The sequence below is a fragment of the Peromyscus californicus genome, unplaced genomic scaffold (assembly GCF_007827085.1).
Source record: "Peromyscus californicus insignis strain IS unplaced genomic scaffold, ASM782708v3 Scaffold_12__1_contigs__length_115047231, whole genome shotgun sequence".
NCBI lineage: Eukaryota > Metazoa > Chordata > Mammalia > Rodentia > Cricetidae > Peromyscus > Peromyscus californicus.
Window position 1 is genome coordinate 1,167,789 of NW_026294413.1, and position 25,024 is coordinate 1,192,812.

At 37.8% G+C, this 25,024-nt stretch overlaps 1 protein-coding gene across 6 annotated transcripts in view; it reads left to right on the forward strand.

Annotated features, from left to right (window-relative positions):
- Nucleotides 1-25,024, forward strand: part of Nalcn (sodium leak channel, non-selective) — a 316,074-nt gene that overhangs the window by 46,636 nt on the left and 244,414 nt on the right. For 5 of the 6 annotated variants that reach the window (XM_052732374.1, XM_052732370.1, XM_052732372.1 and 2 more), the window contains one exon: nt 4,297-4,451. In XM_052732374.1, the coding sequence (XP_052588334.1) occupies nt 4,297-4,451 (155 nt within the window). Of the gene's footprint in view, nt 1-4,296; nt 4,452-25,024 lie in introns of those variants that run through there. The other variant, XM_052732376.1, reaches the window with a different exon arrangement.

Consider the following 25,024-nt stretch of genomic DNA (forward strand, 5'->3'; position numbering starts at 1 on the left):
GGGTTCCTCTGTCCTCGTAACTCCATAATTTCCTTGTTGCTCAGGAAGCCCTAGATCTTATTGATCATTTTCAAGTTTTCAACTCAAAAGAATTGTAATGACATCTGTCTGCTGGGTACCAAGTGGAAGGAAAGAACCAAGAGTAGGATGCAGGGTAGTCAGGGAGGACAGTAGGCACTGATTCGAATCTACGCAGAGGTAGAGCGAACTGGCCTAGCCCCTAAGATATTTGTAACCCGAATTGATAAATGGACTTTTAACAAAAACAAAAAACCTGGAGCCAGATTCTGGGATAAATGCTGAAAGATCACAGAGACAAAGGAACAAGCCACTGCCACATCTTACCTCTAGGATTCCTCAAGTTTGAAAAAGCTTCAGTTCCTGTATCCTCATGCCTTATACACTTTTCTCTGCCCCAGGCATCACTTCCTTCCTAATTCTGGGATTAATGGCATGTGATTTCCAAGTACTGGGATTAAAGGCGTGTGCCACCACTGCCTGGCCTGTTTCTCTCCTAGACTGAGTCAATATCATTCTAGGGTAGCTTTGAACTCATAGAGTCCACCTGAGTGCTAGGATTAAAGTTGTGTGCCACTACTGCCTGGCCTTTATGTTTAATCTAATGGCTTGTTCTGTACTCTGATCTTCAGGCAAATTTTATTAGGATATACAATATATCACCACAGCTATTTAGGAGGGGTTTTTGGTGGTTACTTACAGACTTGAAGTACAAGTAGTGTTCAGGGCTGATTCCAAGCTCTCCAGCTTCTTTATTTGTTCAGACAGTGCATTCATTTGCTAGGAAACAGGATTCTGGGGAAGGAAGCAGAGATCTCAATGGGTCCTATTGGGCTGAAGGCCTTTGTGGTACAGCTAAGTAGAGAGGTCTAATACACAGATGGACATGTGGTTCTGAGTCTCTAAGAAGACATCTAAGATGAAAGAACAATGAAAGACTGGTTGACACTGAACTGGGAAAATCACTCAGAAAGAAAGGAAAGCCACATTCCAAGCTCAGAGAATAGTCCAGTAGTTGAAGCCAATTACAGGGGGATGACCTAAGAAATGTGGACAAACCTGCTGTAAGCAACAGAGTTACACTGATCTCTGGATCCTTCTTCCATAGTCACATCTCTTTCTGCCCATATTTAATGGCTAATGTGATTAGGATGGGTCACCCACACAATCCAGAATAATCATCCAAGCTCAAGGTTTTACCTTAATCATATTTACAGCTTTAATTATCTCTAACTATGCAACATAATGTAGTATTTACTTGATAATTATAATGATTTGGCTCCAGGTTGTCCTATAGATAGGTTAAAAAATATGTAGATAGGTAAATGATCCTGATGGTCAAGTCCTTCACATAAAATGACAGAATGTATACATAGCCTCTTGTATATTTTAAATAATCCACATACTACTTACATGTTTTGATGCAGCAAAAATATTGTACAAATAGCAATATGGTGTTCTTAGGAAAAATGAAGTGATTAAAATCTATTGTTTCTAGAGCTAAATAAATGTTTATAATAATTCTGTGCTATGGAGTATTCTGCTTAAATTGGGAAGCAATGAAATATGCCAGAAAAAGAAAGGAAACCAGAAAGGAACAAACTACAATATTTTGAAAACTTAATCATAATAGCATAATTGCTAACTATTATTGAGTGATAAATATGTTCCCAATGCTCTTCTGAAATGTATATTATCAAATATAAATGCAAATTCTCTGCAAAGGAGGTGAATTCTATGCCACGTTCCTGAAATTAGGCAGCTAAAAGAAATGCATCATAGCTACAGTTATTATCTGTAGTCTATATATGCCAAACGGCTGACAATGACAGTTATTGACAACTAAACCAGTGCCCATTTTATATCCTGAATCATATAACTGAGCCCATGTATTTTCTCCCTTATTCTGGAAGATAATACTTTCTTCCAGATGAAGAAATGGAGCACAGAGAGGTTTTACACATGCCAGACAGCTGATCCAGAATACACATGTAGGCTTGCTCAAGTCCAGTTTCTTTTCCAAATGGCTGAAAAGTGATGTTTATAGAAACTTTCTGTATAGACAGAAAGCATTCTCTAACACAGCTAGTCCATTTTCCATCTCTGACCTTCAACCTGACTTTCTTGAATACAAATAATGACAAACTAGGTCATAGACACAGTGGCTTTCAGCTGCTCAGTTCTATGAACAAAGTGCTCTGGGACCATGCACCCAAATCTTTACTGTAATGTGTTTATATGATGAAATTTATGTTATATTTTATTGTAATTAATACAATCATTTTAAAGACACAGTTAATTAAGTACCTATAATATGAATTGCTAGGCTCCTAGTTACTCTATGTACCTTTCACACATGCTTTTCCATTAGGATTGCATTCCTGTCTCTCAAACGAAGAAACTGAATTTAGAGATCCTTAGAACCCTTTTTTTTTCATATGACTAGTGAATGGAGAACTGTGATAAAGCCTGAAAAAACCCTCACTCTGAAACCTTGAGGGCTATTTCCCATTCTGCACTGACTTTGTAGGTGTCAAATCTAAAATAACATCAGATTAGACTTATAGAAGGATGAATCATTTGTCTACAAATGAGAATGTGATGTGAAAGAAATAAGTAATGTTTCTGCATAAAATCATATTTTCTGACTCAATCAAGTAGTAATTTTCACAGTTAGAGCCTTGCTTTTCTTTTTTTTCCAAATGTGATCCAAAGAATATTTTTAAAATGTGACTAGAGACTGAATGATTGTTTAACCATTTATTCACTGAGAAGTGTAGACAAAATAGCAGGTTTTCAGGTAAGCACAAACTCTGTAGGAGTAAAGATGTGGTATCTGAATTCTCTGTGAGGACAATAACGCTTTTAGTATAACTGGGTATTGGGCCAGGCATTAGGGGTGTGTGTGTGTGTGTGTGTGTGTGTGTGTGTGTGTGTGTGTGTGTGTGTATGTGTGTAAAACAATATACATACATGTGTCAAACAGTTAAGAGATTACACTTATCCATTAAATTCTAGAGAACTGTGTCATATAAGAAGAAGGAAGCAATACTTGGAAGCATTTATTAAAGAGGTGTTGGGAAGATAGGTCAATTAATAAACTGCTTGATGTTTGAGGAACTGAGTTTGGATTCACAACATTTGTCTAAACAGCTAGGCATTGAGGAGAATGCCTTAAGCTCAGGTTGGGAGAGGCAGATATGAGATTCCTGGAGCTTACTGAACAGCCATTCCAAATCAGTGACTCTAGTCCTAGTTTGGAAGCTTTGTAGAGTTACATAGCCCACACTATGCCCTCTGCGCAGTCAACATAAGTGACCTCACCTGGTACAGTGGCTCATTTTTGAAGGCTTAGCATGAGAATTTCAATCCCATTTTGGTAATAACTTTAGAATTTCTGAAAAAATTCATCACATAGGCAAATCCATACGTAACTTAATTTTCTGCCTGTCCATAAGAAGATGAAGAAACATGTGTCACAATCCATCTTAAAGACTTTGGTTTTCTTAGAGCTATCCATAAACTACCTCCTAAGTTTTCTCTTGCCAAAATGATAGACTTTCTTCCTTCAACTTCTCTTTATTTGTCTGGTTCTCTTTCTAAATTTCACAAGAATCAACATACCAGAAGGTCTAATATCATTTATAAGATTCCCCATTTGTAATATACAAAAAAAAAGCCTTTTATCACTTAATGTTGACTGAAAGCAGAGGAGTCATAAAATGTTTGCCTAGTAGCACAGGAGCTTTCTGAATGACAAAGTCCCATACAAATTAGCATCCCTTCACATCTCTACTAATTTGTTTGTTGCAATCTTCTTTTTAAATAAAAATTTAAATACATATATTTTTATTGAAAATAATTTTTTTCATACAATATATTATGACCACAGTTTTTCCTCCCCCAATTCCTCCCAGATCCTTACAACCTCCTCAACTGCCCAACTGCCCTTTCTCTCTCTCTCTCTCTCTCTCTCTCTCTCTCTCTCTCTCTCTCTCTCTCTAGAACAAAACCAAACAAAAACCAAACAAACAGGCAAACAAACAAACAAACAAAAAACCCAGAAAGAATATGGTAATATTCTTTTAAGATGCTCTAGGAGAATGAATCAGTTATCATTTGAGAAGGTTTATGTCTTGTGAATGCCACTTACAAATTGCAAATTTCAATTTGTGTCCATATATAGCAGTTATTGGTAAAGAATAATTAAATGATTGATTATTCCAATCAATACTTACAACTATCAAAATATCTAACACTTTCATGTGCTGTCCACAGGAACGTAACCTGGAATAGCTTAGCTATCCCAGATACACACTGCTCCCCAGAGCTAGAAGAAGGCTACCAGTGCCCCCCAGGATTTAAATGCATGGACCTGGAAGACCTGGGACTTAGCAGGCAAGAGCTGGGCTACAGTGGCTTTAATGAGATAGGTCTGTCTTACTGGTAAAATATATTTTCAGTTTCTATTTTATGATGTTTATGAAATAGAAAGTATAATTGTGTAGTATTTCATTTTATGACTAGTAATAGTACAAAGGAAACACAAATGCAAAATTTAATTCTATGCAAATATTATAATGTACTTTGCTCTACAGGCTATAACATACAGACTCTGTGTAATCAATTATGTATCTATATAGAGTTAATTTAGGCTGTATTTTATTTGTAGCATTTAAAGTATTTCCTTGATGAATAAGATTCAGGGTTGCTAATTCTAAGACAAGTAAGATTTTACTTTCTTCTACTAGTAGCTAACCATAGCAGCCAAGGTAAGTCTCAAAGCATGTAACATTAGGCATTGGTGACTACAGGAGCTAAAAGGTAAATGGAACAGAAAACTGCTAATTAAATACTTATGGATATGTCCAGTCTGTGTAACCCATAGATGGGAAATGCTAATCCAGGAACATAAAGTGCTAACGTGAATATTTCTCTTCGTCTTCTCTGTTAAGTGCTGAAATATGCCATTACCAATTAGCATCTTCCACTTAGTAGCATCACTCTGTTTATTATAACTCCATTCCAGGTGCACATATTTAGTTATTAAATCCAAAATAGGTTCTACACAAGTATTTTATAATTTGGGAATTGTTATTGAAGTCATTTTTAATAATGAATGAAGGTTATATTCTTTTGGAAGTCAAGTTTTTTTCTTGACTTTGATGTGCAAAACTGTAGTAGGAGATTCCATAGTTAGGGAGGGGCATGCATCAGTCTGTAGAAGCTCCAGGATGATGTAATGAACTCTGGACTATGAACTTCAGGAAAGATCTGTGAAGGTCTTAGCATTATTAAGCTATTTAACTAGTGACACAATATAACTCTCTGACAGTATAATGCAAAAGTGGGACTGAAAAACACATTATGGTATGTCTTTTAAATAATGTCTCTAAATTTCATTTTTATGTTTCAATATGCCCTCAACTTGATTTCTGACATTGTAGCTATATGGCATTCATCATTCATTTCATTTGTCCAAATCATATAGTTTCCTATTTCACAAAAATCTAGAAGCCAACAATTGTCACTTTATTCAAACTTAATCTACCTTTATAAGAAATCTTAAAACTGACTATCCTTGTATTTCACAAGCATAGAGGCCTCTTAGGGCAATATTGACTTTCAATAATGAGCAAGAATATGCAGATATTGTGTGAGAGATGAGATACATAAATTTGGGTAGGCTGGGTGGGATAAGGTCTAGTGACCCATCGGCCAGACTAGCATCCTGGACTGTATGTAGTTCATGCCTTTAATAGGTGAGCTTATATCTCCTACACAGAGTGACCAACATTCAAAGGTTCACCCACCTTTGCACAAAAATACCTCCAACTTCTTTCTTTCTTCCTTATTTTGTTGTTGTTGTTGTTTTTGTTGTTTTTTTGTTTGTTTGTTTTTGAGACAGTATTTCTCTGTGTAGCCTTGGCTGTCCTGGAACTCACTCTGTAGACCAGGCTGGTCTTAAACTCAAAGAAATCTGCCTGCCTCTGCCTTCTGAGTGCTGGGATTAAAGGTGTGCACTACCATCACACAACTAATACCTCCAAATTTCTACATCATATTGCTAAAATCTACCATTATTTTAAATGCAGCAGTTGTTGCCAAACTCAAAGTGCAGCTATGTTCAAGTTGGTTCCCCTTTCTGTACTGTGTCATACAAAGAACTCAATGAATAAAAGGTGCAATCTCTTTTTGCAAGAGAATGTCTCTTTATAAAGAATGCTGGGTGTGGCAGAAGGAAGGGAGTTTGAGAGGATCAGTTCTAGCATGGAATTTCCCTGGGGGCAGTAAGCTCCTCTTAAACTAATCCTCTTGCTCTTGTTTTGGGCACTAGGATTTAAGTTCTTTGAAAACATAGAGTGTACTTTCATTTTCCTGTCTCCAGGACTTTTGCAATGCCTGGCTCATGTGAGTCCTTCATAAATACTGACTAATGGTATAAAAAATTTTATGGAGAGACACTATAGAAAATTAGGTTGTTGTCTGATTGTTCTTTTCCTTGAACATGTCTGTGTTAATGATAGCCCTCATGACTTCTATTTTTTTGCAAGCTTAATTGGATCTGTTTGGTTCTTTCGATAAAGGGTGATTGAAATCATTGTCATTCTTGGATTATTGGTTAGATGACAAAATATTGACTTTGTATGATAATCAAAATATTTTAGCTCTGAGAAATGTCTCAGTAGGTAAGAGTGCTTTCTGTGAAAGCAGAAGGACCTGAGTTCAAATCCACAAGACTCACAAGTAGCTCGGTATGGCTATTTGTGACTACAATCCCAGCACCCAGCACCCAGAAGTATGAGACAGACAGATCTTGAGAGCTCCTGGCCAGCCATCATAGCTGTAAATTGCAAGCTTCTGGTTTACTGAGAGACCCTTTCTCAAACAATATAGTGGACAGTGATACAAGAAGACACCCAAGGTCCAACTCTGGCTTTCACACACAGGCATCCATACATGTATAAATCAAAGACAAAAAGAACCAATACATTAATTAATTTAAAAAATTAAATGTCAATCCCAGTTTAGACTGAAATGGAAAACTTCCTGATATAAGGCATCTCTGTAGAGATATACACACTGCAGTGTTTTAAGAAATTAATGCTAAATTTCTTTTTTAAAGAGACAGTGCTTTCTACAAATGAAGTGTGGGATTTTTAGACATGTATAACCATCTCTTTATGTACTTATCTGGATTTAAGACATAGTTAAGTGCCTAGACATGCTTAGAGTTTGGCCAACAAACTTACATATGTAAGTAATCATGATTATTTTACAAGGAGCATAGTTCCCCTTTGTTCTAATTAGATTATTATATAAAGCATTTATTTTGATTCATATGTACATTTCTCTCATAAGTAACTTAATTATTAAGTTAATATTGATGATGTTGAGAAACTCAAATTTGGAAATACATAAAGAATCCAAAAGCACTAAGTAGAAAATTGCAAAAAGCAAAGAAAACCCTGTATTCCTAAAATCACCCAGACTCCAGAGAGACTGAGGAACAAAATTCGGTTTTCAAGCTGAACCCTGTGGTGCTGGCCTATAATCACAGCTATCCAAAAGTCTGAGGCAGGAGGACTGCAAGTTCAAATCTATCTGAAGTTAGAGCCAAAGTAGGCAGTTTAGACCCTGTTTCAAAACAAAAGTAAGAGGGGGTCGATATATATAATTCAGTGGCAGAGAACTTGCTGAGCATGCATGAGACCCTAGTTCAATCCTCTGAGACCATCAAAAATGGAACAAAAACAAGAGTTTCCATCTATAAGAACTTTGTATACCTCTACTGTATGCCACAATTCAGAAGGTAAAGTGTCTAATAGGAAATTTCTGGAAAATATCTTAGTGTCTCTTAAGCTGAGACAGACACAACAGGATATCTATCTTATGTGGATAGATGGATGCTGAGCTGGGAGAGACAGCTCAGCAGTTACAAGCACTTGCTAGGGGCTGGGGAGATGGCTCAATGATGAGGAGCACTGGCTGCTCTTCCAGAGGACCTGGGTTCAATTCCCAGCACCCACATGGCAGCTCACATATAACTCCAGTTCCAAAGGATCTGACACCTTCACACCCATGTACATTAAAAAAAAAAGTTTTTTTTTTGTTTTATTTTGTCTTTTTAAAGAGTACTTGCTGTTCTTTCAGAGGATCCAGAAACATCAGTGTTGAGAAGCTCCTGACCATATGTACTCTAGTTCCAGGGGATCCAACCACTTTTTCTGAGCACCCACACTCAAACGGCATGCACATGGACACACATATACACACTAAAAATAGAAATAAATCTTCAAATAATGGATGTTGTGACACCAAGGACAAGATTGATTCTCTATTTGAATAAAGGAATTAGTATGTAGATGAATGTAGAACCTTCTGGGATCTATATGACATCAGGAAAGAGAACCTCTCAATCTTGCAATATTGGCAATGAGACTCACTGATGAGATGTGACCAGCTCCCTTAACTCAACGCATACTATAACCTGGAACTGTGACCAAAAGTAAATACATACATACATACAAACAAACCTTTTTCCTTAAGTTGCTTTTGTCAAGGTGTTTTATTATAACAGAAAGACAAACTAATCCATAGACACTTATCTGTACTCACCAAGATTAATTGCATCCCCCCCTTTTTAACTGCAACTGTTTTTAAATGAATTATATGTCAAATACTTTTCCAGCACAGTTTATATTCATGGTCTTGATCCTTTTATTATTCATCTTAGAAATTAAATTTTATTAGGTAGTATATTTTATTAGGAATTAAATTATATTTCGAACTCTTTTCATACAGGGGTGAGTGGGGAATGTTTTGGCAGAATATATCTTATATGTAGCATTCCAGAAGGCATCCAACCAACTAACAGTGACTAGTAATGAGCCTCATCTATCACTTTAAGGATTTATAAAATATAAAGTAAATATTACAAAGTATGATTATGTACATTAAAAAAAGAAAATGGAGGCTGCACCATAAGTATGTCCGTGTCTTGGAAAGTAAAACCTAATGCATCATTTGTATGATATATTATATATATCATACAAGTATATGTCTACTGGCATGATTCTGCATCACAAAGTCATAATAACATGCTTTGGAAATAACTTGAAACTCAAAATAGTGTTAGCTACAGCCATGACTTAGAAAATCATTTCTGTGTGAGTAACAGTATTGACATCAACTCATGAAATCTTGATTACACTTCTCAAGAAAGAAAGGAACCTGAACAATTATCTGAGTTTATGCATGCTGTCTACTTTGTGGACTTGAAAATGACATGAATAGGTGACTTCTTTGCAGAAAAGGCTACATAAAGCATGGTAGTTAAAGTAGATGGCACTATAATGTGAATTGTGGCCCTATTGTATATCAGGGAGGTGATTTTCAGAAATGAATTGCCTCAGTTTTCTATCTCTGTCATGAATTTGTGACAGATAAGTCTTGTAGGGTCACTAGGAGAAGTAACTGGGAAAGTACACTTAGAATAGTGCCTATTACAAATGGCCTACCACAGCCAGAGACTTGAGCAGTGGTGGTAAAATTTGAAGGCATTTGTGTGTTGTTTAATGGGTAAGTGGCACCTTCAGGAGGAAGGCAGGATGTAGGAAACTTCAGGTGGACACATTTGAGTTTTATCTTTATTCCCTTTGGTCTATAGCTGTTCATTGTTGTCATTTAGCATCTTGAAGCAAAGAAAAGGGTAGAGAGGAAGAGGTTAAAATATTCTTAACATTCATGTGTTTGTGCTAACTAATTAATTGATTAATTAATATCTCAAACTTCACATACTCATGATCTATGGACTGCATTCAAGAAAGAAGATTCTGAATGTACTTTTGTCTCCATGTGTCCATTATTCTTGATGTGTCACTCGAAACATTTTCATATGTGATTTTTTTCTGACTCTTGAGAGTCATGTTAATTCCTAGCTTGTACCACTGAATATTTTACAATTTCATCAAGCCTCACACGTATTTAATTTCATCTATCCAAAACATTTTAACCTGTGACCCCTGTCTTTCCTTAACTTCTCAAGGCTCTCCATGCACAGAGCTCAAGAACACTTGATGCAGTGGTTCTCAACCTTCCTAATGCTGTGACCTTTTAATACAATTCTTCATGTTGTAGTGACCCCAACCACAGAATTATTTTCATTGCTACTTTGTAACTGTAACTTTTTTGTGGTTTTGAATCATAATGGAAATAGCTGATATGCAAGATATCTGCTCTGTGATACCTGTGAAAGGGTTTGTGACCCACAGGCTGAGAAACACTGACTTGATAGGACACTGAGCCAAAGCACAGCCATGACAGACTTGGTCTCCAACCCTAAGTGGTTTGTTTTCTGGACTCCTTAAATCCATCAGCCACATGGTGGATGATGTGTAGACGTTTCTGATTCTCTCCCTTCTAGCTAAACACTTCCCCTCTGTTTCATTCTTAAGGACCCTTAACTGGGATGTTTCCCTCCAAGATATTAACCTATGCACTTTAAGGTATCAGAGTCTCCATGTTCCTATCCTGCTGAGAGCCATACACTATTGAAAGAATACATCTGAAGAGCCCCAAATCTGGCTAGTAGACATTGAGTGAGGGCTGTAATAACATAGTGAAAAGATTTGAAGATTAACTTCTCTGGGCTTGTAGGCTCTCACTATAACTTTCTGTTTCCTAAAGCCTCATTTCTATTCATGCCCTTATTTACTAAAGAAGAAAATTCAAAAGACAACTTGCAAGGCTGAGTTTTATTCTTAGTATTGTAGTAGACCTTCAGCATTACTCACTTTTGGTGAGTAATTTGATGCAAATGACCACTGCCCAAACAGATGTGACATGCAATACTAACATTGTCATCTTTGGGTAGGAAATCACAGCAAATACCATTTAACGAGCAATTTACTTGTCATGATCTTTCAGGAAAAAAGTACAACATTTGATACAGCACAGCAGTACAAAGCTACCCTGGGGGTGGCTTTAACTCCCAGTTAATTGCATACTCAGGTAAAAAAAAAAAAAGCATTTTGAGCTTGGATGATAAAACTCACCCTAGAAAGTCACCTAGGGAGTAGATAGGCAGGGGTATGTTTTATACTCATCTTTAGAACCATAAGCATAATGGAGAAAAGCCCAATTTTAAAATATCCAAAATAAGTAAAATCTGATTAAAACAACTCATATCAAAGGAAGCCCATCAGCAAGGGAAAACTACAAATTAGGAGATTCTAAAGGGGCATTTAAATAAAATGTGCTTTGTGTTATGTGCACTGTGTGTAGTAGATTATTTCTGTGTTCTTTAAATATAATAATCAAGATAAATAACAATAAACACTGTGTTGTGTCAGTGACTAATTGTCCAACAGACAGAGCTTATTTTTGTAATTACTATCATTGTTTACTACAACCACTGCTATCATTCATTGATTGCTTATTGCATAACTGACAGCTGGAGAAGGGTCATCCATTCATTATGTTTCAATTCTCAAAACAAACCCACGAGATATGGCTATTCCTATTCCACAAATGAAGAGAATGATACAAGAATTAACAAGAGTCAAGGTTGGTGTTCTGGGTGCTCAGGTAAAAGCACTGCTTTGAGTCTGCAAACTAATAAACTATGAACTTGGTCGTAAAGAGTTCTGTACCTGTTGCTTGTTGAGACAGCCAGTTTATGACAAAATCTTATCTTGATAATGGACAAGATGTGTCCTCCAATACAGTGGTCTCTAGATAATCTGTGCCTTATTCTCTTGTCTGAAGTCTTTAGGTCAAGAGATGTATGTGAATAATAACTATATCCACTGAAAACCAATGATTTCTGTGTAGTGGGGTTGATGGTCTCTGGCTTTTTTGTGTGTCCTATAGTGATATTTTATTTGTACTGAAATGTGATTTGTATGTTAATAAATAAAGTTGCCCAGGGGTCAGAGCTATTAGCAAGCCATAGCGAAAGCTGGGCAGTGGTGCACGCCTTTAATCCCAGCACTTGGTAGGCAGAGCTAGGTAGAGCTCTGTGTGTTCAAGGATACAGCCAGAATTGGAGACACACGCCTTTAATCTCAATACCAACCATAGAAGACCTGGAGGTCTGTACAGGCAGGCAGTGACGAGGCGGTCATGTGGTTGGGTTTACAACCAATGAGAAGGCAGAAGAGAAAGTCTTTATAAAGACAGACACACAGGAAGTAGGTCTCTTTTGGAGAAGTAGGACCACCAAGAGAGGAAGGGTAAGGTTTTAGCTCTTAGCTCTGACCTCTTGGCTTTCTTCTTTGCATTGGTTCTGTGTTTCTTATTGAATAAGACGGTTAGTTCTACAGTGTCCTGTGTATCAGAGAGTTCTTATATACCTCTCAATATCATTATGGATTTGTTTCAGGGGCCCCCAAAAGACCAAAATCCTCAAGTATTTAAGTTGTATATTTGTACATAACCTGCCTACATCCTCAGTGCATTTTACATCATCTCTACATTACCTTTATTACCTATTGTGTCTGATACATCTAAATGTCATGTAAGTGGTTGTACACCACATTTTCTAGGAAATAATGATTAGACCAAAAGTGTGCATATGTTTAGTCTACATATGCTTAGTATGGGTCCATTTATTTGATACATAATTGACAAAATTCATGGCTATGATATATGTGATATGGCAGGCCCTTGTAGTATGTGTCAGAATTGGATGTTAGACTCTAAAGATGAGAAACATGTTCTTGGGAGGTACTGTGGTTTTATAAAATAAACTGTTGAGGCTGAGAGCATTTGGACAAGGACTAGAAGCACTGGTAACAAAAGTGAGTATATTCCACTCTGATAGAAAATGAGATGGTAAGCACATTGGGCAGGTAGAATATAAGAAAAATATTTTAGATGGCATATTTGATCAAGCATATTATTTTTCAAATTTAATTCAAAATTATGACATGAATGTATAAAAAGATAGAAATACAGATAGATGATAGACATAGATGACAGATTAGATAGATAGATAGATAGATAGATAGATAGATAGTTGATAGATGATAGGTAGATAGATAGAAGATGATAAATGACAGAGATAGAATGATCATAGATCATAGATAGATAGATAGATAGATAGATAGATAGATAGATGATAGATAGTAGATAGATTATAGATAGTTGACTGATAATAAATAGATGGAAAGTTAGATTGGTGAAAGATAATAGACAAATGATAGACAGGTAAATGATAGGTACATGATAACATGACAGATAGATGATAGAAAAATAGATAGATGGTAGATAGGTAGATAGATGTTTGATAGATATAAATGATAGATAGATAGATGATAGATAGATAGATAGATAGATAGATAGATAGATAGATAGACAAATGATAGGTAAATGATAGATAGATGATAACATGATGGATAAATGATAGAAAGACAGATAGAAGGCAGATAGGTAGATGATTGATGATAAATAGATGATAGGTAGATAGATAGATAGATAGATAGATAGATAGATAGATAGATGACAGATCAATGGCAGATAGATATGAGAATGTAGTTCAACAGTAGAGCACCCACCTAACATTTGCAAGGCCTAGGTTTCAAACTGACAGTGCAAAAATAATAGGTATATAAAAATGAGTAATTTTATAGAAGAATGTTTTAATTCCCCCTGTGTATTTGAATGTACTTTCTTTTTTTCTGATATATAATTAATTTTGTTTTTTTAAATAGACTTATCTTTATTTTTTTACATCCCAGCCACAGTTTTCCTCTATGCTCTCCTCCCTCTGTTCCCACTCCTCCATCTCTGATCCCACTCCCCCAATCCACTCCTCCTCTGTTTCCATTTAGGAAAGGGCAGGTCTCCCATGAGTATCAACAAAACATGGCATATCAGGTTGTGGTAAGACTAAGTAACTCCCATGTAGTAAGGCTAGGCAAGGCAACCCAGTATGAGGAATAAGGTCCCAAAAGTTAGTAAAAGAGTCAGAGATGATAGCTCCTGTTCCCACTGTTAAGAGTCCCACAAGAGAACCAAGCCACACAACTGTCTATATATGCAGGGTGCCTAGTTTAGTCCTATACAGGCTCTCTAGTTGTTGGTTCTGTCCCTGTGAGCCCCTATGAGCCCAGGTGAGCTGATTCTATGAGTTTTCTTGTGGTGTTCTTGACCCCTCTGACTCCTACAATCCTTTCTTCTCTTCTTCTGCAGTGTTCCCCTAACTCAGCCTAATGTTGGCTATGGGTCTGCATCTGTTTCCATCTGTTGCTGGATGATGCCTCTCTGATGCCAATTGGCATAGGCACCAATCTGGTTGCAGGAGATGACCAGTTCAGGCTACATATCTGCTATTGCTAGAAGTCTAAGCTGGGGTCTTCCTTGTAGATTCCTGGGAGATTCCCTTGTGCCAAGCTTTTACTTGACTCTGAAATATACCTTCTTTTCCAGTAGTCTCAGTAATCTTCCCCTCTGCTCCCCACAAACCTGTTCACTCATGTTCCCTTCTCCACCCTCCATCAGTCTACTCATGAAATCTCTTCTATTTTCCTTTCCTAGGGAGATCTGGGTGTCCCCTCCATGAACCCTCCTTGTTACCTGGGCTCTCTGGGGCTATGGATTATAGCATGAGAATCCTTTATTTTACAGCTAATATCCACTTATGAGTGAGTACATACAATGTTTGTCTTTCTCAGTCTGGGTTACCTCACTCAGGATGAATTTTTCTAGTTCGATCCATTTGCCTTCAAATTTCCTGGTGTCCTTGTTTTTAACAGCCGTGTAATACTCAGTTGTGTAAATGTACCACATTTTCTTTATCCATTCTTTGGTCGAGGGACATCTAGGTTGTTTCTCAGTTCTGGCTATTACAATAAAGCTGCTATGAACATAGTTGAGCAAGTGGTATGATTGAGCATCCTTTGGGTATATGCCCAAGAATGGTATAGCTGAGTCTTGTAGTAAGTTGACTCCCAGTTTTCTGAGAAACTGATACACTAACTTCCAAAATGTCTGTACAAGTTTGCACTCCCATTAACAATGGAGGAATATTCCCCTTACTCCACATCCTCTCCAGCATAACCCCTAAGGAAACTGAAGTAGTCATTAAAAGTCTCCCAACAAAAAGAGCCCAGGGCCAGACAGTTTTAATGCAGAATTCTACCACTTTCAAAGAAGAATTAATATCAATACTCTTCAAATTATTCTACAAAATAGAAACAGAAGGAACATTACCAAATTCTTTTTATGAGGCCACGGTCACCCTGATACCCAAACCACACAAGGACTCAACAAAGAAAGATAATTATAGACCAATTCCACTCATGAACATTGATGCAAAATTACTCAATAAAATAGGACTTCCCTTTTGGAAAACTGGTGAGTGCCCTTCCTTGCCCCGGACCCCATCCCTGGGCACCAGCCACTCCAGGGAAGACCTGCCCAACTTGGCCCCAGGTTCTGGCCACCGGGCAGGTTCCCTGCTAGCCCCACCAGGAAGGATCCCCTTCTCCAAGACCCCTGGCAGACCCTGCAGTCTCCACGCCCTGCCCCCACGCCCATCCGCCTGAGCCCCAAGCCTCTTCCTGAGACTCAGAGGCCGGCCCCCAGCTCCCATCTTGCTCCGGACTTCCCTTTTGGAATACTGGTTCTGGCCACCAGGCAGGTTCCCTGCTAGCTGCACCGGGAAGGATCCCCTTCTCCAAGACGCCTGGCAGACCCTGCAGTCTCCACGCCCTGCCCCCACGCCCATCCGCCTGAGCCCCAAGCCTCTTCCTGAGACTTAGAGGCCAGCCCCCAGCTCCCATCTTGCTCCGGACTTCCCTTTTGGAACACTGATTTCCCTTTTGGAACACTGGTCTGTCTGAACCAAGTGTGCGGATAAGGCCAAGAACGAACCACAAGGAGATGGGCAGACGTCAAGGCAGAAACATATACAACAAAATGAATAGCAATACAGCATCACCAGGCCCTAGCCCTCCTCCAACACCTAGACCTGAACATCAGAAATTGGAAGAAGCAGAAGAAAACAGCCTTATGAATGACATCATGAAGAAGCTAGAGGCTTGTGTAGAGGAAAAGACAAAAAAATGTGAAGAACGCTTGTAAACAACTAGAGGAAAGGGCAAACAAATTAGAAGAAATCAATAAAGTCCTGGAAGAAAACAATAAAATACTGAGAGAAAATCAAGAAAAATCAATGAAACAAATGAAGGAAACAGTCCAAGACCTGAAAAGGGAAATAGAAAAAATGAAGAAGACACAAACAGAGGGAATGCTGGAAATAGAAAATCTGAGAAAACGATTGGGAACTTCAGATGCAAGTATAATCAACAGAATGCAAGAGATGGAAGAGAGGATCTCTAGCGTTGAAGATACAGTAGAAGAAATACATTCATCAGTCAAAGAAAACACTAAAGCCAACAAAGTCATGAACCAAAATGTCCAAGAAATTTGGGACACCATGAAAAGACCAAACCTAAGAATAATAGGGGTCGAAGAAGGAGAAGAATACCAACTCAAGGGCACAGAAAATATATTCAACAAGATCATAGAAGAAAACTTTCCCAACTTAAAGAAGGAAATGCCTATGAAGATACAAGAAGCTTATAGAACACCAAACAGACTAGACCCCCAAAAAAATTCCCCTCGCCACATAATAGTTAAACAACTAAACGTACAGAATAAAGAAAGAATATTAAGAGCAGCAAAGGAAAAAGGCCAAGTGACATATAAAGGCAAACCCATCAGAATAACACCTGATTTCTCAATGGAGACTTTGAAAGCCAGAAGAACCTGGACAGATGTAATGCAGACACTAAGAGACCATGGATGTCAACCTAGACTAATATACCCAGCAAAACTTTCAATCACCATAGATGGAGTGAACAAGACATTCCATGACAAAGCCAGATTTAAACAATACTTATCCACAAATCCAGCCCTACAGAAAGCACTAGAAGGAAAATTCCAACCTAAGGAAGTCAGATACACCCTCGAAAACACAGGCAACAGATAAAGCCACAGCAGTAAACCCCAACGTATAGAAGTACCCACACATCACCACCAAAAAATAACAGGAATGAACAATCACTGGTCATTAATTTCCCTCAATATCAATGGACTTAATTCACCTATAAAAAGACATAGGCTTACAGAATGGATACGAAAGCAGGACCCATCTTTCTGCTGCATACAAGAAACACATCTCAAATTCGAAGATAGACACTACCTAAAAATAAAAGGCTGGGAAAAGACTTTCCAATCAAACGGTCTTAAGAAACAAGCGGGTGTAGCCATCCTGATATCCAGCAAAATAGACTTCAAACTAAAATCAATCAAAAGAGATCAAGAAGGGCATTACATACTCATCACAGGAAAGATCCACCAAGATGAAGTCTCAATTCTGAATATTTATGCCCCAAACACAAGGGCACCCACATATGTAAAAGAAACATTACTAAAGCTTAAATCACATATAAAACCCCACACATTAATAGTGGGAGACCTCAACACCCCACTTTCACCACTGGACAGATCTCCCAAATTGAAACTTAACAGAGAAATAAAGGACTTAACTGATGTCATGACTCAAATGGACTTAATCGATATCTACAGAACATTCCATCCTAACAAAAAAGAATATACCTTCTTCTCAGCACCCCATGGAACCTTCTCTAAAATTGACCACATACTTGGCCACAAAACAAATCTAAACAGATACAAAACAATTGGAATAACCTCCTGTGTTCTATCAGACCACCATGGTCTAAAGTTGGATTTCAACAACAACAAAAACTACAGAAAACCTGCAATCTCATGGAAACTGAATAATACCCAACTGAATCACCAATGGGTTAAGGAAGAAATAAAGAAAGAAATTAAAGACTTCCTAGAGATCAATGAAAATGAAGACACCACATATCCAAATTTATGGGACACTATGAAAGCAGTACTAAGAGGGAAATTCATAGCACTAAATGTCCACATAAATAAGTTGGAGAAATCTCACACTAGAGACTTAACAGCATACCTGAAAGCTCTAGAACAAGAAGAAGCACAGTCTCCCAGGAAAAATAGACGCCAGGAAATTATCAAAGTGAGAGCTGAAATCAATAAAATAGAAACAAAGAGAACAATACAAAAAATTAATGAAACAAAGAGTTGGTTCTTTGAGAAAATCAACAAGATAGACAAGCCCTTATCCAAACTAACCAAAAGACAGAGAGAGAGCATCCAAATCAACAAAATCAGAAATGAAAAGGGGGACATAACAACAGACATTGAGGAAATCCAGAGAATCATCAGGTCATACTTCAAAAACCTCTATTCGACAAAACTGGAAAACCTAAAAGAAATGGATAACTTTCTGGATAGGTACCACATACCTAAGTTAAATCAAGACCAGATAAACTATTTAAATAGTCCAATAACCCCTAACGAAATAGAAACAGTCATTAAAAGTCTCCCAACCAAAAAAAGCCCAGGACCAGATGGTTTCAGCGCAGAATTCTACCAGATCTTCAAAGAAGAGTTAATACCAATACTCTCTAAATTGTTCCACACAATAGAAACAGAAGGAACATTACCAAACTCCTTCTACGAGGCTACAATTACCCTAATTCCTAAACCAAACAAGGATACAACAAAGAAAGAGAACTACAGACCGATCTCCCTCATGAACATTGATGCAAAAATACTCAATAAAATACTGGCAAACAGACTCCAAGAACACATCAAAACAATTATCCACCATGATCAAGTAGGATTCATTCCAGGGATGCAAGGGTGGTTCAACATACGAAAGTCCGTCAATATAATACACCATATAAACAAACTCAAAGAAAAAAACCATATGATCATCTCACTGGATGCAGAAAAGGCATTTGACAAAATCCAACACCCCTTCATGATAAAGGTATTAGAGCGATCAGGAATACAGGGAACATACCTAAACATAATAAAGGCAATTTACAGCAAGCCAACAGCCAACATCAAATTAAATGGAGAGAAACTCAAAGCAATTCCACTAAAATCAGGAACGAGGCAAGGCTGTCCACTCTCCCCATACTTATTCAATATAGTACTTGAAGTTCTAGCCAGAGCAATAAGACAACATAAGGAGATTAAGGGGATACAAATTGGAAAGGAAGAAGTCAAGCTTTCCCTATTTGCAGATGACATGATAGTATACTTGAGCGACCCCAAAGATTCCACCAAGGAACTGATACAGCTTATAAACACCTTCAGCAACATAGCAGGATACAAGATCAACTCAAAAAAATCAGTAGCCCTCCTATATACAATGGACAAAGAAGTGGAGAAGGAAATCAGAGATACATCACCCTTTACTATAGCCACAAATGACATAAAATACCTTGGGGTAACACTAACCAAGCAAGTGAAGGACCTATATGACAAGAACTTTAAGTCCCTGAAAAAAGAAATTGAAGAAGATGTCAGAAAATGGAAAGATCTCCCATGCTCATGGATAGGCAGGACTAACATAGTAAAAATGGCAATCTTACCAAAAGCAATCTACAGATTCAATGCAATCCCCATCAAAATACCAACACAATTCTTCACAGACCTGGAAAGAATAATACTCAAATTCATATGGAAAAACAAAAAACCCAGGATAGCCAAAGGAATCCTGTACAATAACACAACTTCTGGAGGCATCACGATCCCTGACTTCAAGCTCTACTATAGAGCTACAGTAATAAAAACAGCTTGGTACTGGCATAGAAACCGACATGTGGACCAATGGAATAGAATTGAAGACCCTGACATTAATCCGCATACCTATGAACATATAATTCTTGACAAAGAAGCCAAAAGTGCACAATGGAAAAAAGAAAGCATCTTCAACAAATGGTGCTGGCAAAACTGGATATCAACATGTAGAAGGCTGCAAATAGATCCATATCTATCACCGTGCACAAAACTTAAGTCCAAGTGGATCAAGGACCTCAACATAAATCCAGCTACTCTGAACCTGCTAGAAGAGAAAGTAGGAAGTAGTCTTGAACGCATTGGCATTGGAGACTACTTCCTAAATAGAACACCAGTAGCACAGACTCTGAGAGAAACAATCAATCAATGGGACCTTTTGAAACTGAGAAGCTTTTGTAGAGCAAAGGATACGGTCAACAAGGCAAAGCGACAGCCTACAGAATGGGAAAAGATCTTCACCAACCCCACATCTGACAGAGGACTGATATCCAGAATATATAAGGAACTCAAGAAATTAGACATCAAAATGCCCAACAGTCCAATTAAGAAATGGGCTATAGAACTAAACAGAGAATTCTCAACAGAGGAAACTCAAATGGCCGAAAGACATTTAAGGAATTGCTCATCATCCCTAATCATCAGGGAAATGCAAATCAAAACAACTCTGAGATACCACCTTACGCCTGTCAGAATGGCTAAGATCAAAAACACTGAAGACACCTTGTGCTGGAGAGGATGTGGAGCTAGGGGAACTCTCCTCCACTGCTGGTGGGAATGCAAGCTTGTACAACCACTTTGGAAATCAATATGGCGCTTTCTTAGAAAATTGGGAATCAATCTCCCCCAAGATCCAGCTATACCACTCTTGGGCATATACCCAAGAAATGCTCAACCACACCATAAGAGCACTTGTTCAGCTATGTTCATATCAGCATTGTTTGTAATAGCCAGAACATGGAAACAACCCAGATGCCCTTCAACTGAAGAATGGATAAACAAAATGTGGTACATATACACAATGGAATACTACTCAGCAGAAAAAAACAATGGCATCATGAGGTTTGCAGACAAATGGATGGATCTAGAAAAAATCATCCTGAGTGAGGTAACCCAGACCCAGAAAGACAAACATGGTATGTACTCACTCATAGCAGGATACTAGACATGAAACAAGGATGAATTGTCTGCTACTCACATCACCAGGGAGGCTACCTGGAAAACAGGACCCCAAGAAAGACACAGGGATCGCCCAATGACAGAGAAATGGAATGAGATCTACATGAACAGCCTGGACATGAGTGGGGGTAATGAAAGGCAAGGGTCGAGGGAAAGAGAGCTTGGGGGAGCGGGAGATCCCAGCTGGATCAACAACAGAGAGGGAGAACAAGGAATAGGAGACCATGGTAAATGAAGACCACATGAGAACAGGAAGAAGCAAAGTGCTAGAGAGGCCCACAGAAATCCACAAAGATACCCACACAACAGACTGCCGGCAATGGTCGAGAGACAGCCTGAACTGACCTACTCTGGTGATGGGATGGCCAAACACCCTAATTGTTGTGCTAGAAACCTCATCCAACTACTGAGGGATCTGGATGCAGAGATCCATGACTAGGCCCTGGGTGGATCTCTGGGAGTCCAATCAACTAGAATGAGGAGGGTTTATATGAGCGAGAATTGTTGAGACCAAGGTTGAATAAAGCACAGGGACAAATAGCCAAATGAATGGAAACACATGAACTATGAACCAATGGCTGAGGGGTCCCCACTGGATCAGGCCCTCCGAATGGGTGAGACAGTTGATTGGCTTGATCTGTTTGGGAGGCATCCAGGCAGTGGGACCAGATCTTGTGCTCATTGCATGAGTTGGCTGTTTGAAACCTGGGGCCTATGCAGGATTGTTTGGCTTGGCCTGGGAGGAGGGGACTAGACCTACCTGGACTGAGTCTACCAGGTTGACCTCAGTCTGTGGGGAAGGCTTTGCCCTGGAGGAGATGGGAATGGGGGGGGGGGGGCGTTGGGGGGAAGGTGAGGGGGACGGGAGGGGGGGAGAACAAGGGAATCCGTGACCAATATATAGAACTGAATTGTATTGCAAAATAAATTAAAATAAATTAAAAAAAAATAATAATACTGGCAAACCTAATCCAAGAACATGTAAAAAACATCACCCACCATGACCAAGTAGGCTTCATCCCAGAGATGCAGGGATGGTTCAATATGAAAATCTGTCATTGTAATCCACCATATAAACAAACTGAAAAAAACCCCACATGATCATATCATTAGATTATGAAAAAGATTTGACAAAATCTGATACCTGTTCATGATAAAAGTATTGGAAAGATCAGGGAAACAAGGGACATAGCTAAACATAATAAAAGCAACATACACCAAGCCAATTGCCAACATCAAATTAAATGGAGAGAAACTCAAAGAAATTCCATTTAAATCAGGAACAAGATAAGGTTGTTCACTCTCTCCATGTCTATTCAATATAGTACTTGAAGTTCTAGCTAGAGCAATAAGACAGCTAAAGGAAATCAAGGGGATACAAATTGGAAAGGAAGAAGTCAAAGTATAATTATTTGCAGATGATATGATAGTATACATAAGCAACCCCAAAAACTCTACCAGAGAACTCCTACAACTGATAATTTTATTTTCTAAATTATTGCAATTGAATTACCAATACTCATCCAAGATTACTTTCAAGAATATTTATTGGTTCATTAAGCATTTTACATAAAGAATATCTACCTAATTAGACTTCATAAAAACTCGTAAATTTGTCCTTAAATACATCTTTCTTAAAATGCCAGATATATAAACTATCAGTTGTCAGCTTCACAGGAGATGAAATGTGGTTTTTGGATGCTTACACGAATATCAAGTGAGGACTTTTCATTTTTTGTATTTTTTGGTGCCATCAGTAACTAAATTGGGCAATCAAGAAAGTGGAAGAAATTAAAGAGTCACTAAGTCTACCAGATTTTCTGATTCTTAAGCCACTTCTGAAGAAGGTGGCTATGAGAACTGAGGGAACTGGGTTCCCTCCCAAGGAGAAATGCTTCATATTTTCACTGTTATTTACTTTATGATGTCTTCCTTCTTTGACTTTAGGAATATTGGCCATAAGATGGACTCAGATCCTCATAAAAGTCATAAATCAATTACATTAAATACCAGTGAGAAGCACCAGTGATTGCTTCCATAACAGGAGTGTTCTGTGCTGGGAAACACCTGTATATCTCACAAAATAAGTATTTTTCCTTGATAGTAAAATTTTGACCAACTAGTTATTCTCTTTATTCAATATATATATGAGCCTCAGCAACAACTTTATCAGTCTATGACAAACTAGGGGAACATAAGCTTAGATACTTGAGAAAGCACTATGTGCTGGTTAATTTTGATTATCAGCTTACAATCAAACCTATAATCACTTGGGAAGAGAGTCTTAGTAACAAATATCTATAAGGTTGATCTGTGGACATGTCTGTGGGAAACTGTCTCATGTATATTGCTGTGAGAAGACTCAGCCCACAGTGAACATCATTCCCTTGGTCTGGATTCTGAACTATATAAAAGAGGAGAAACTGAAGTGAGAAGTAAGCATCACATTCATTCTCTCTGGGTTTTCACTGTAGGTGTAGATAAATGCTTCAAATTCCTGCTTTGACTTCCTTATGGTGAGATATTATAACCTAGAATTGTGAAATAAACTAAACCCTTTCTTCCCTAAATTGCTTTTCCTTAGGGTATTTTATCACAGCAACAGAAATGAAATCAGGATAGAAAACATCATACTTACAACACACAAGTCTTTATCTTCATCAGGGTTACTATTGCTTTGATGAAACACCATAACCAAAGCAACTTGGGGAGGAAAGGGTTTATTCAGCTTATACCTCCACATCTCTGTTCATCATCATCAAAGGAAGTTAGGACAGAAACTCAAGCAGGACAGGAACCTGGAGGTAGGAACTGATACAGAGGCCATGGAGGAGTGCTACTTACTGGCTTGCTCCTCATGGCTTGGCTTGCTCATCCTGTTTTCTTATAGAATCCAGGACTACCATCCCAGGAATGGCACCACCCATAGTAGGCTGGGCCCTCCTCCCCCATCAATCACTAATTAAGAAAATGCCCTACAGCTAGATCTCATGGAGCCATTTTTCCAATTGAAGTTCCCTCATTTTAGATAACTCTAGCTTGTATAGACATAAGGCTGGGCAGCTCAATCTTCAAAACATCCACGCCAACAGAATTGAAAGAAAGAAATGGCATATGCACATAAATGTCATTACATGTAGAACAGTTCAGTCTTATCCCTCTTGTACTTGGGGGTAAGCAGGAGAGCTAATTATCTTTCCTGCAAAATTCCATTATAAAGGCACAGGTTAAGGGTTTAACTTATAATTGAGCTGATGGTTACAACTGTGAGTGAAGGCTAAGAGTCTTCAAATATAAGAGACTTCAAATTCTATTCTTCAGATTAAGCTAAGTTTTTTGAAATAATTGGTTTAATCTGAGGAAAGACAATTTTAAAAATAAATTTGGAGAAGTTGTAATAACAACAGGGGAACTATGAAATTAGAATCTAAGAGCATATTATACTTTTATTGAATTATCACATTTGTGTTGTACTGTTCATGTGAAGAATTGAGTACAGATTTGTTGGTAATGTCAACAAATTTTGCTATTAAACTCATAATTTCTTCAGAAAATTTTGACTCTATGACTTTTATCCTAGCTAACACAAATAGCCAAGGTATGTAATAATTAGACATTTAAGTCTTGTGATCTTTGAAGATTTATAAATATCTTATTATTTATGTCACTGACTACTATTCCATTAATTTCAAGTTGATTGTTTGACATATTAATATAATTAAGAACAAACTGTATTAATTAAGCATAGATGAAATAAAATCATAACATTTAGATTCTAAAAATAAGGACAGTGAGCCATGACTGCTATTTATTTATAGACTAGATTTTATAATTTTTAAAGATTTATTCAACAAAACAAAATTATCTTACTTCAAAACATGCAGTTTTCTTTAAGGGTATAATCATTGGTGAACTGATCACCTTCCAGTGAAGGCCATGCATCCAAGGGTGTATGAGCAACACAACTGTACTTGATGGACACAAAGTTGGGTGGGTAGGGAAGTGGTAATGCATATGGGAGAAGTGAGAGAGATGAATATGATCAAAATGCACTGTAGAAAATTCCCAAAGAACTAAAAATAATTAGAAAAATACAATGTTGTATTACATGTAT